The sequence below is a fragment of the Egretta garzetta genome, unplaced genomic scaffold (genome assembly GCF_000687185.1).
Source record: "Egretta garzetta isolate BGI_Z169 unplaced genomic scaffold, ASM68718v1 scaffold198, whole genome shotgun sequence".
Classification (NCBI taxonomy): domain Eukaryota; kingdom Metazoa; phylum Chordata; class Aves; order Pelecaniformes; family Ardeidae; genus Egretta; species Egretta garzetta.
Window position 1 is genome coordinate 380,234 of NW_009260398.1, and position 12,254 is coordinate 392,487.

General features: G+C 41.4%; 1 protein-coding gene across 1 annotated transcript in view; it reads left to right on the forward strand.

Annotated features, from left to right (window-relative positions):
* Positions 1–157: 157 nt before the first annotated feature.
* The window catches only part of CFAP61 (cilia and flagella associated protein 61), a gene marked incomplete at its 3' end in the record, with an annotated part of 111,399 nt that continues 99,302 nt past the window's right edge, over positions 158–12,254 (forward strand). The window contains exons 1-6 of the mRNA XM_035898619.1: positions 158–281; positions 1,551–1,701; positions 2,826–2,976; positions 5,595–5,671; positions 6,609–6,676; positions 7,814–7,940. Coding sequence (XP_035754512.1) covers positions 1,559–1,701; positions 2,826–2,976; positions 5,595–5,671; positions 6,609–6,676; positions 7,814–7,940 — 566 coding nt within the window. The remainder of the gene's footprint in view (positions 282–1,550; positions 1,702–2,825; positions 2,977–5,594; positions 5,672–6,608; positions 6,677–7,813; positions 7,941–12,254) is intronic.

Consider the following 12,254-nt stretch of genomic DNA (forward strand, 5'->3'; position numbering starts at 1 on the left):
CCGCGGCCTGGTGTCCTCTGGAAGCCTCCCGGGCGCAGGCCCCTGGGCACCCGCCTGTGGCGCCTCTCGGGTCGCGAGCTGAGAGAACCCCCCGGGAATCTCGCCCGCGCTTAGCGAGGGGGCACGGCCTGGGGCGGAGGGGGAGCTCTCCCGAGCGCTGGTTTGGAGGAGCGATGGTTCTCCCCCCGCTAGCTCTGCCGAGGCTCTCGCCCGGGCCGTGCCGCTCTGGCAGCAGAAATGCAGGCGCTGCTGTAGGAGCAGTGCATTTCCTTAGGAAACTGGTACGTTTGTAGCGTGTAAATGCTGCTTTCGGTCAGTCACGGTTGCGTGAAATGTTCAGGGCCTTTAAGGAGAGCTAGCAGAGAAGGGGCAGGTATTTCCAGTGCGTTACGTTAAACAACGGAAGGTGGGACTGTGGCAGACTGTTTTCCTCAGCTGAAGTAATCCTAATGCTAGACTTAAGTTCGTTAACAACACTTTAAAATTTCTGTTTGTTTTGATACGTGGAGTTGACGTTAATAAAAAATAACCAACTATTTTGGTAGTCCCATAGTTCACAGTTACTGGATGAAATGCATCAGTGAATGATGTGGCCGTTTTCTTTGCTCATTTTAAGTATCGCCTGTAATTTAGCCCTGGGCATAGCAGCCTTCCACGCCACTAGGAAGAACATACATATCTTACAGTTTGAGGTGTTTTGAGAAATTGTTTGCGCAAGCTAGTTAGTGTGAGTTAGTTACGCTATATTTTGCACAAGTGTATTTAAGAAATCGCTGCAAGCTGTTATGTTCGGTCAATTTGTTTTATATGCCTAATTCTTCATTATATCACAACAGGTTGCAATATTGAGTAGCAACACAGCTGAAAGAAATGAGCAGCCAGTTGATAATCACAGGTGGTCTGAGTGCCTGTTGCCCCTCTGTGTTCTGAGATTGCTAGGTGTGTTAATAAATCCCTTGGACCTGACAAATTCTGTGAATGTGGAACCACAAAAACGTTTTTCTTCTGGGCAGGGAAGCCACAGAGCTTTCAATTCCTTCTGAAATGTAAGGATCGCTGTTGACTTAAAAAGAAATTTGAGGAACTGTTTTGGACAAAATGCACTTAACTCACCTGAAATTGCTGCTTATCAGGGCATTCTTATCCTGATTGTTTGCAGCTGATTCTCCCAACCCTGTGGATTTAAGGCTATTAAGTTTGAAGTTACTAATGATAGGCACTGTTCTGAGAGAGAGCATGCAAATGCCTATACATGAATAAATGTAAAAGCAATTTGTAGCCTATTAAAAACACTTATTTCCTGTGTAGCATGCAGAATACGTACAATAGGGATGATTGCCTGCTGTATGTCTACTTGTGCACTGTTTGTATGCTGTGTGTATATGCAAGCAGTATGTATTTTTGTAGAGGTCTACAGGAGCTAGGCGCTTAAATCCATCCAAATCACACTTCACCGTTTTCATGAAAATCCATTTCAAGTAACTGCGCTGGTCAATGGACTGCAGCAGGATCTGCCAGAACAGCGATGTTTTCTTTCTTTCTTGTTGCAGACTGTAAGATGACTACAATAACTTCTTCAAGAGGACATACAGAGGTGGTCAGTGCCAGAAGAACAGAATCACGCGATGTTTCAGATATTATCGGCCTCTTCAGCTGTTTTACAGAAGTAGTTTTTGGAAGGATTGATGTCATGTACCTTTTGTAAGTAACAGTATTTTAGGGACGCTACATTGCTTTTCTTGCAGGAAACTTCAAGAAATTATGTTACATTTAAAATGGCAGAAAACATTATGAGCCTTTACATGGTGTGGTGTAATGACTTCACAAGAAGGGGGAAAAAAAAAAAATCTGCTTCTGTTTCTTCTGTCACACATGCATGATCGTGCAAACTTGGATCGCTGCTGCCAGCATGGTGGACAAGATTTGACTCTATACTAGCTTCCTTTTTATAAAAAATACCCAAAAACCCAAACCTGATGAAACCACCAGATTCCGATGTCTGCTGTCTGTTCTATCTAACGCTCCTTTTGCCTGTTGGAGAGTGATAGAAGTAGAGGGGCAGGGAGTAGGGATTTTAATCACTTTGTGGCTGTGACCATTCTGTTTTCTTTTCCTGTGTATGTCTAAATCTTTTTTGCTTCTCTTCCAATTTCCCCTTAATGAAAGGAATTAGTTATTTTTTGCTTCTCTATTCTACCTTGGGAGACAGCCTCTATCTGCTATAAAGCATGTTTCAATGTGCCGACTCTTTTCATGCCCCTAAGAATCCTAATCCCCTCCATGTTTTGACATCTGTATCCTAGCTGCTTGCATGGCAGTGTCCTTAGTGGAAATGGGTGGCTGTAGAAGTCTTCTGTTACTGTATCTTCATCACTGGAGATAGCAATGAACCTTCTGCACTTCATCTTTCTGTGCAGTTACGAACAGCAGAGGCAGATTGTGTGACACGCTGATGGGTCATTTAGGTTTTTTTTCACTTGACTTAATGGCAAATGTCTCAGATACCAGCTATTTGGGGAAAAAATAGATGTATGAAGAAACATGCAAAGAGGAAGGAACATGTAAGTCTTGTGTATCAAATTCATAACAGTTGAGGATTTGAAAAATCATGTAATGGTTACAATGTCAGAATACACTGAATAAATATTTGGAACTGAAGCAATAATGTTGAGTTAGGATGTGGGCAGTGAAGTTTTATTGAGGCCCAATCCTGGGAACACCTTTGAACATGATTAATTTTGCCATTCTAACAGGCTGGATTAACAGTCAGTCACTTTTCTTTGTGTACATCCTTCAACTTCTGCAAAATTAAATTGTTTTCACAGAGAAAAATCAAATCTTGCTTTGACAATCTGCAATGAGAAGAATGAGGTTATAGCCCATGCTGCCTTTCTGGACTATCCAAATTGGAATATCACCGATCAGTCTGATTGGGAATCATTCTTACATGAAAACTACGTTAACAATAAATGCACTGTAAGTAAATTGTGTGACTGTAGTTCAGTTTTCATTTAAGGTTCAGGTATAAAAAAATATGCATAGGCATCTAAAATATATTTTAGGTAGATTTGAGGCATTCAGGCTGAAGAAAGTGATCATCAGATTTGTTACTAAACCCTAAGGTGCTCAGAAGTTCATGGGTACCTGTGCTTTCGCTGCTACAGTAACTGAAGGTAACTGTAAGGATGGCAGTTAGGGAACACAAGTCCTTCGCTTGCCAGACATGTCTGGTGCGTTGTACCAGCACTGAGAGCAGCGGGAGTCCTAGCTGTCACCAACATTTTTCATTCAAAAACCTGTCCAGCTCTGGTGTTACCTAACAGAACGTTTACCTGAGAAGTGGAGTCCTTGCTCTAAGGTCCTTCTCCCTGTTAGGGAACTGGAATCCTCATTTCTCACCTTTTGGAATAAAGTTTTGCTATTTTACTGAACTGAATGCAGATTTAATGGCTTTGGAGAAAGAATAAGGGATGGGGAGTGTACCCCTGCTTGAAGGACGTCAGCATCTTTGTTCTGGAGAAAGCGTGTTTGGTGCTGGTGTGGAGGTTGCTGCGCTCTGTTCTGTGTGGTGCTGGTTGTCATACAGGCTCCTCGGTCAAGCTTTTGAATTACTTTTAGGCGTTATGGACTAGAGATAGGCACTTAGAAGTTCAGGATTCAAATGCTGCCCATCATACAGTCCAGCTAGGAACTAGATCCTGTGATTGTTGAGGGAAGATGGAAAATGTTAACCACAAACACTCAAAAGCTAGGCTGCACGTGCCAGAGTAAGGTATTGGCAGTACTGAAGTTATCTCTGGACAGTTTCTTCATCAGTTTTGCAATGTTGTTCTGGGTGACGTTAAGCAATGGCTTGCAGAAAAACTGACAAATACAGCAATTGTATTTGAAAATGCAGTGTGCTGTTAAAAGAAACAAAATTATTGTAGCCAAAGGGAGTATAGAAAAACCCCATGTAATTTTCTTGTAATCTGTTTTCTTTGTCACTTGAACAGTACTTTGTGTGCGGGCATATTGCAGGCACAACCACTTCATTCAGTGTGCAGCTGCAGCTGCTCTCGTTGGGTTATGCTGTGCTGTCAGTTCTGCAAGCTCTTCCTCAGGCAGCCTGCTTGACAATATCTCTTGCAGCAAAGCTGCAGCTGACTTCGGAGTGCAGGGGCATACAAAGAGAAAAGATGGAAAAAAAAGAGCTTGAGCATGTTAGGAATTAGTGCTCACAAAGAGGAGTGAAAGGTACTCTGGAACATTGACAAGGGAGAGCTCTTCTTTTTCTAGGATGGAGATTATTTTCTAAAATAGGTACAGAAGATTCAGTAAGTGTTTTATGCTTCTGCAGTGACAAAGCAACCGAACCTATTCTGAGTTATAACTAGATGAAATATTGTTGGTTAACTGCAGGTTAAATCCATGCAGATGTGCTTTAGAAAATTGAGATCATCTGAAAATAGAATTTCTTAAAGGTCTAGTTGACAAGTCTCTTTTCCTAGAGCACAGAAATTGTAAGATAGCTTAAAGGTCTAAATTAGGAGTTGACTTGTGCAGAATTTGATTAGTGAAGATGCTTTACACGATTGCCTGGTTACCATCACGATTCAGAAAAAGTTACAGGCCAAATCTTGCCTCGTGGGCCTCCTCTTGGACCTCAAGAACAAAATATTTTTTTTTCTTCTTCCTTATTGTTTTGCATTTAAAAAACAAACAAACATGAACAGTCTGATTTTTATTTTATTTTTTTTAAAAACGGCTTTTGATGTTTTTTCATTACAATAGCCTGTTGTCTTTGCTGGTCCATATACTGCAGCCTCTATTAAAATAATTCTTGCTCTAAAGTTGCTGAAATTTATTGGTGACTCTAGCCGTGACATTTTAGTTAGATTTTAAACTATTCACAAGACCTCGAGTTTTTCCATTTGAAATATTTTTGGTAGAAATGTTTCATCTACAAGTAGACCTCCATTGATCAGCACTCGAAATGTAATACGCGAGAGAAAGCAGCTGAATTCATAGCACTTCCCATTCCAGCACAAGGGCTTTCCTTTGCTGGTGTTTTCCAGGTTACCTGGATGTGTATCGGATAAAGATGTCTTTTAGTCTGCCCTGTTTCTGCCTGGATATTTAAATATGCCTAGTGATGTAATCTTAGGACTTTGTAATTTTTCTTCTTTTAAAGAAAAAACATTTTAGGAGTGTGAGAAGTGTGTGAGCTTTTGGGTTTTTCAAACCTAGAAAGAGTATCAGCCAAATGTTAAATTGAATATTGTTAAGATTTAGTTGTTAATTGTTGTGGTTAAATGAAAATGTTGTTAGTCTGGAATTAATACTGTTAAATATGAAATGATGTATGTATATTGTAGTCAAACAGTAGTAAGTTTGAGTGTAAATCAAAAATATTACAGAAGCACAAATTGCGATATAAAAAAGCCCTTTAATCACATAACTTTATCCACACATGCTTTGAAGTTCCTTATATATGTGAAGCTACTCATTTTGAGTGCAGATCCTATATATTGGAAATAAATGTGCATATTCATAATTGGGTTGTCTTAAATACTAGCTGCATGGTGTTTAGATTTTCATTCTACGTTTTGTAGCCTTTGAACACATTGTTCCTGCATCTTTTTGTGGCAAAAGAAGAATATGCAGCTGGATGTTCCCAAGAAATCGTTAGGTGAGTTCATGTGTCACTTCCTGTAGTGAAGTATGTGCGCTCTCCTACCGTCATTTGGAGGGGCTATGGGATTTAAAATGCCTTAAGGTAATCACTGGATCAAAATTCTCGAAAGGTAGTAAAACATAACCTTGTATTAATCAAATGTGCAGTGTTGGCTTTGAAACCAAGCTGTTGCAGTTTCAAGTATGCTTCCCAAACAGCGTTAAGGTTCAGCTGCATCTTGCTGTGATTTTCCACAGAAATAGTACTGCAGTTGCAAGGCAGATTGATTTTTTTTCTTCCTCCTAAATTTACACTTGTAAAAATCAAAGTGCATGACTGAGCAGAAAGCTTAAAAAGCTGTACGTGTTTCTGGAATATGCTTGTCCCTGGGTAATCTATTGATAGTTTGTTAGCTACAGATTGTATGGTAAGGCTGCAAATTGTAGAGTACGAACTGCACGATGTAGTTCTGTGTTAGGTCAGTACTCAAACGTGACCATTGCTCAGGTTGTTTGGTGTACTCAGAATCTGCTTACATACACAGTGAATTGCACTGGTGCCGTTGCTGTTGAATTTACAGTGACTTTGTCATGTCAAGCCAGTTCATCCAGATGCTAGGTCAGAGATCTGCCGGCAGAGATCTGGCATCTTTAATTTTTTCACCACTGGGGAACTGATATAAAAAGGAGGATGTTTGAAATTTAAGGATTAGGAAATTGAGAGAAATAAGGTAGGAAAAAAACCCTGTTAAAAAAAAAAAAAAAAAAGTCCAGATGAATTTAAAATATCTTATTTGTCATAAATAAAAGGTTTTAATTTTTGAGCCATGTGGACTCATGAAGGAAGATTAGAGATGCTGGAGAAAAGATTTTATATGTTAAAAGGCTAGTTGCTGTATCTGATTGATGGGTGTAGTGATGAAAGACTGAATACAGTTACGTTATTTGTCCAGGAGAGCTTTTATCACAGTACCAGAACTGCAGTTTATACTTCTCTTCGTACCAGCAGATGAGAATTTAGGTAAGAATTTTAAACTATTTTATTCTTAAAATAATGAGAACAATCTCAAATCTCATTATCATTAATATGCACTGTGTTGGTGGGCTTTTTTCTGTTTTTTTAAATATTGAGAACAGTTGTTTGCTAAACATGCAGAAAACAGTCTTAAAGTATCCTCTAATGGGCATACCTTGTGCAAGAGGTTTATGTGGGTATGTGTTTGCTCCAACAGTCTATCCAATTCCAGTCGTTACGTTTGCCAGAAACAGACAGGACTTCAAACACGCGTAAAGATTTCAGAAAGAAATTCCTAGAAGTTTTGTGAAGATTTCTGGCTGACTGGAGTCAAGAGGTTGAAATCACTGCTTGTACTTTGAGACACGGTGGCTAAGGGGCCACTTGGCACATGTGTGTCTACATGTATATATTCACAAGCACACGCATAGACGATTTCATACATGTCAGCCAGGCATCGTGCCCATACGAGTCAGAAGGGGTGCTGGAGACGTGGAAGGAAACTAGGATTATTTCTTTTAGAGCAGAGGTACAAAGTTGGAGAGAGAACGCATGTCTCTTTATCAGAGAACAGCATCCAACTTGGAATTTCAGTCCTGAATTCAGACTAATAAACCACGCATCTACTTCATGACTGATTGTTGGTTGGAGCTTTCCTTGAAGTGAACCGGAACCCTTTCCGATATGCCAATTTCTGGACATATTAGTTCCAAGCTATGCTAAAGAGCTCCATAGTGGTGTGTTGACCCGAGTAAGGGCTTTTGTCAAACCTACCCTAGCAACAAATGTCAGCTTTCCTTCAGCATAATGAGTCCTGACAAAAGAGATTCTCCAGTGGCATATAGTATTGCTTATAAGTCTAGTACTTCTATAGGGATTTGATCCTACCAATTTCTGATGGCTCTGCAGCTTATTCAGGTTTGGGGTGCTGGATTAGATAACAAATTAATCCAGTAACAATTCTTTCACATGTTTATGCTACTGTCATTGCAGCTTCACTGCTTAACTTAAAAGACTTTGAGCATCATGCCATTTGTGGTTTAAGTTCAAAATTCCATTTTCCTCAAACAGTTTTGCTGGTAACTTAAAAGCTTATGTAATTAAGTTTCTCTGTTGCTCCTAACAGATTTTTGTCATTCACAGAGCCAGACATGGGAAATGTCTTTGAAAAGATGATGACTGCTCCAGGTTCAGTAGCGGATACAAACTTTACCTTGCTTGTGTGCCCCAGACACTGGTATCAGCCACAGCTGTATATTCGCAAAGCGAGGTAACGCAATTTCTCCCTTCTATGAGCAGATCTGTCTGGGTTCATTTGAAGACTTTTCTGTTTTGGTTTACAGTGTCAGTATCTCAGTTAAACTGCTGTGACTTTCCTTGATAACCTAATTAAGTAGTTCTATGATTATGCTGTTTTTATTCTACTTCATCACAAGATCAATTGTGTATTTTGCAAAACTAGGTTTCTATCTAGAAGGAATTAAGTTGTGGTTTTTTTTATCGGTGATGTTTATTCTGTGAATCTGCTGGCTTAATTGTGTTGCTGTGTATTTTAGTGAGTGTGTGTAGTTTCCAGGTCTCTTAGACCATATTCCAACTTATTTTTAATTTTTTCTTGTTACATCATATTCTGACCAGTTGAGCAAAGTCTAAATAGGAAGGCCTGTTACCTAAAAGAATTAAGTAGGAGCAGAGAATCCCTAGTTCCAGTAGTCTTTCAGACATGGAGAGTAATCCTCTTTGGTCTTTTGTCCAGCTTTTTCTGCGTAAGCACTTTGTACGTTCACTCTCACTGTACGTCAGGGGAGCAGGCATCCTCAGCATTGCGGAGCTTAAGATGATAGTGGGGTAACCCTTTTCCTTCCGTCGTGTCATCGGTTTCAGCGGATGCAGTCTGGAGCGAAGACTTCATGATGTGCTCACACAATGTGCCTTTAACACAGCCTTGCTCTCGTTTTGGGATTCAAGTCATAAACATCATTACAAAGTTAGACTCTGAATTATTTTTTCTCTTCCCTGTCTGCTCAGCTGCCTGCAGCGTACACCAGGCAGAGATGTGAGTTTCTCTAGCAGCCTCACCTACTCACGTCTGCCTGTATATTCACTACTACCACTCTGTTTTTTCCGGCCATCTGAATTCTGCCGCCTATGCCAAATCAGAGCTTTCTGTGCGTGTGCCAGCACTGTGCACAGTAAAGGAGAAGCACAGTTTCTGACCCAAACGGGGCCTTATGTTTTTCTGTGTAGATTGCTGGACTGTATATGCTGTCACTGCTGTGTAGATGCTTCCCTGTAGGGTGGTTGAAATGTGACTAGTGTCTATCGCACTTTGGTTCACTTGTTCTCCTCTTCACAGTGGGAAGAGTGCGTGCAGGGTAATGTTTTGTGGAGCAATAATTTTGTTTGGTTCTGATTGACTCTGGAGTGGCTTTTGTTCATTCTACACGTGTTGCTATGTGGTTATGTAGCAGAATTATGATTAAATTGGCATTTCTGGTCCCTGTAGTGGAAACAGAAGTTTAGGGTCAAGCACCTCCCTGGGACAGTAGATCTACGATGCTGGTGTGCGCATGGGTCCGTATCGACCAGCGCTAACAGATGGCAATGCCACGTTGGGCATCTCTCTGCCTGGCAAATCCACACCTGTTTGCTTATGGGTTAATTCATGCTGACATCTCGGACTGGATTCTGACAGAAGCCTGTCTCTCAGGGAGATGTTTTACACACACTTAACTTTACCAAATAGGCCTGAAACAAATCTGCTTTGTGCTCTTCATCCTGTAGTTTTAGTCAACATTTGCAATATCCTGTCGCTTGACTTCTGAGCATTTTAAGAGGAAGGGCTGAGGCCTGACCTTGACCACTTCACACCATCCTGCTATAGGTCTGGATAGTTCAGGATGTTACAAAATTATTTGCATACTAACTTGATTACAATTTTTAGGCTTTTTAGGAGTACTTCCTTCGAGTTGCTGCCATCTGTCAGTATGTGAATGAACCTTAATGCTGAGAAGTTACCAGTAGGGGAAAAAATTCCTGAGGATTTAAAGCTTTTCCATATGTCTTGATTCCAACTATTATGTTTGGGTTTTATTTAATTTGAATCAATTCCTTCTTTTGATGGTCATTGGATATTATCAATAGAAATGTTTTTGACATGACTGGAAATGTCATGCAGGCTGTACCAATATTCCACATAAGAGATACCATCTCTGGGATTTCTGTAGTTTGTTATGAAAAAGAAAATGATTTATTTTAGTTTTTTATTATTGGAAAACCACCCATTAAACTGTTTTTTTTCTTAAATTACATAGTATCTGGTGATATAAAATTTATACTTTAATATCGTCTATCAGTAGATTCTCCGAGTAAGCTAAATTATGTTTGCGGTAGATGCTTTGCCTTTCCTTTTCCTCTGTATTCACCTTTGCACTTCACTGGCATCCATAGTAACGTTCAGTGGAGCCCTTTTGAGACTTATCTCTGAAAGTTGTCCCCAGCCACCTGCCTAGCAACGTGTTCTGGGTCAGTGACAGGAGATCAGGGTAATCTCTGTTCCCTCTTCCCTTGCTTATGGGGGGGGAAGAAGCTGTAAACTGATACTTTGCTTAACCATTAATTTGGAAGTTATTCTCCATCTGACCTTTATAAGGTGAAATAAATCTCTGGTGTGCCAGAACATAGGCCACTAAGCTTTTATATTTAAGTTTTTTTCTGGTATCTCATCTTTAGATCCGGTCATCTTGGTTTTGTGCCATGTATGTAAGAGCTCACAAATTTGCAGCTTTGTGGATTGCCTTTATTGCGCTTGTTCTTGCAGCCTAGGAATTTGGTAGTATTTCTATGTTAAAAATCTATTGTGTTTTGTTGTGTTGTTTTTTTGGTTTGTTGTTTGTTTTTTAAAGACTGTGGTGCTCGGTGAGGGTTGCAGAAATCAAACAGTTCTGCTCCTACAGTTTCTCGTGCGCAGGGAGATGAATGGGTGTATGTGGAGCCCCACTGACTACCGCGAGGTCAGCCTCCCTACGTACCGCGGGCCGGCAGAATCGCCATCCGCATCTTGATGTGCGGCCTTGGTCATGTTGTCAGGGTCTTGGAGCAACCAGCCAAGCTTGGAGGTGGCGTGTGTGTGTGTTATCTACCCCAGTCAAACACCAGGTTTCAATTGGTTACAGTCTTGTTCCTTTACTCCTCAATTAGTTTGGTTGGTTTGAGGTTTTGTAACACATTGTCAGATTTGCTATACTAATTAATTGAGCTGAAGTAGTGAAGTTCTGGTAAAACAGAACCTTACTGCAGCTTTTCCCTTGAGATACTGCCTGCGAAGAAGAGGAAGACTACTATTTTGGTGTGAGATATGAAGAATGTGAATTACTATACATTTTTACAGGGTTTCATTGTTCTTGGAATTTCATTTTAGTTGCATCTTCTGAATTAATTCCACAGACAAGCAATTGGTGGTGGTGGTGTTATATTTTCTGTACTTTTTTCTTTCTATGTATAATTTATTGTAACGAAGACTCTCGCTTAAGCAGTGAAAAAGAATGGAAAAAGTGTGGGGCTTGGAAATTTGTCCCCCCGGCAGCTGTTTTCAGCTTTGAGAGGGCAGCGACGGTATTTGCCTCCGCTGGTTTCTCAGGTTGGCTTTCTTGACTTAAAAACTGTATGAAAGAATCTGGCGACTGCCCTCAGAAAAAGAATTAAATTATTTAAAACTCCCATCAGATGGAGTGGTACTGCGACTTGGGACGCCCTAAAGGCCGCGAGTTAAGGATTTGTTCACCCAGCTGAGGAGGCTGTTGGCAAGGCCGACGTAAGGGAGGCTCACTCCCGGCTGGCGCGGCTGCGCGAGGCCTCGCTGCCTCGGCGGGGGGAGGCCGGGCTGTCCGAGCGCTGATCTCCGGGCGGGGCTGGGCAGTGGGGGAGAGCGCTTCCCGACAGACGGCCTGAGAATAAAAACGCAGAAATGATGTCAAAATATAAGGGGTCGCTGGCCTCTGGTAGAAAGGTAATGTCACTCAGGTGGTCGTTCGTTCTGGTGTGTAGGAGTAGCAAAAACCAGCTAGATACCACCTAAGCTGTCCTCGTGTCTTGTGCTCGGGTCAGTCAGTCAGTACTTAGAAACTTGGACCATGTTTGGTAGAACTAGAAGTTGGTGGCCCCGTTGTGGTAACTTTAAGGCTTCTTCCAAATCCAGGAACATGTAAGGAGTGGAAATGAGAATCGGTTTCTTTTGGTTTTCTGAATTGCTGCCTACGCAGAGCTAAGGCTTCCACATCAGAGGTGTGAGTGTTCAGACACAGGGTGAGCAACAGGAGCCTGCAGCAAGACGCGGGTTTGCCTAACCCTGAGGGAAGTGTTAACAGTCGTTCCTCATGGTTACCCTCAGAAACATGTTCTACACTCTGTGACACAAGGACTCTTCAAAAATCTTTTTCTATTGACATCTTATTTCAGAGAGGTGTAGCGAAGGAGATGCCAGCCGGAGGCCGGTACGGAGTAAGGGACGCGTGCGGCTGTGGTGCCCTGGCGCAGGCTGGGCGACGGCCACGGGGGCGGTGGGACAGCGGGCCCCCAGCGCTCA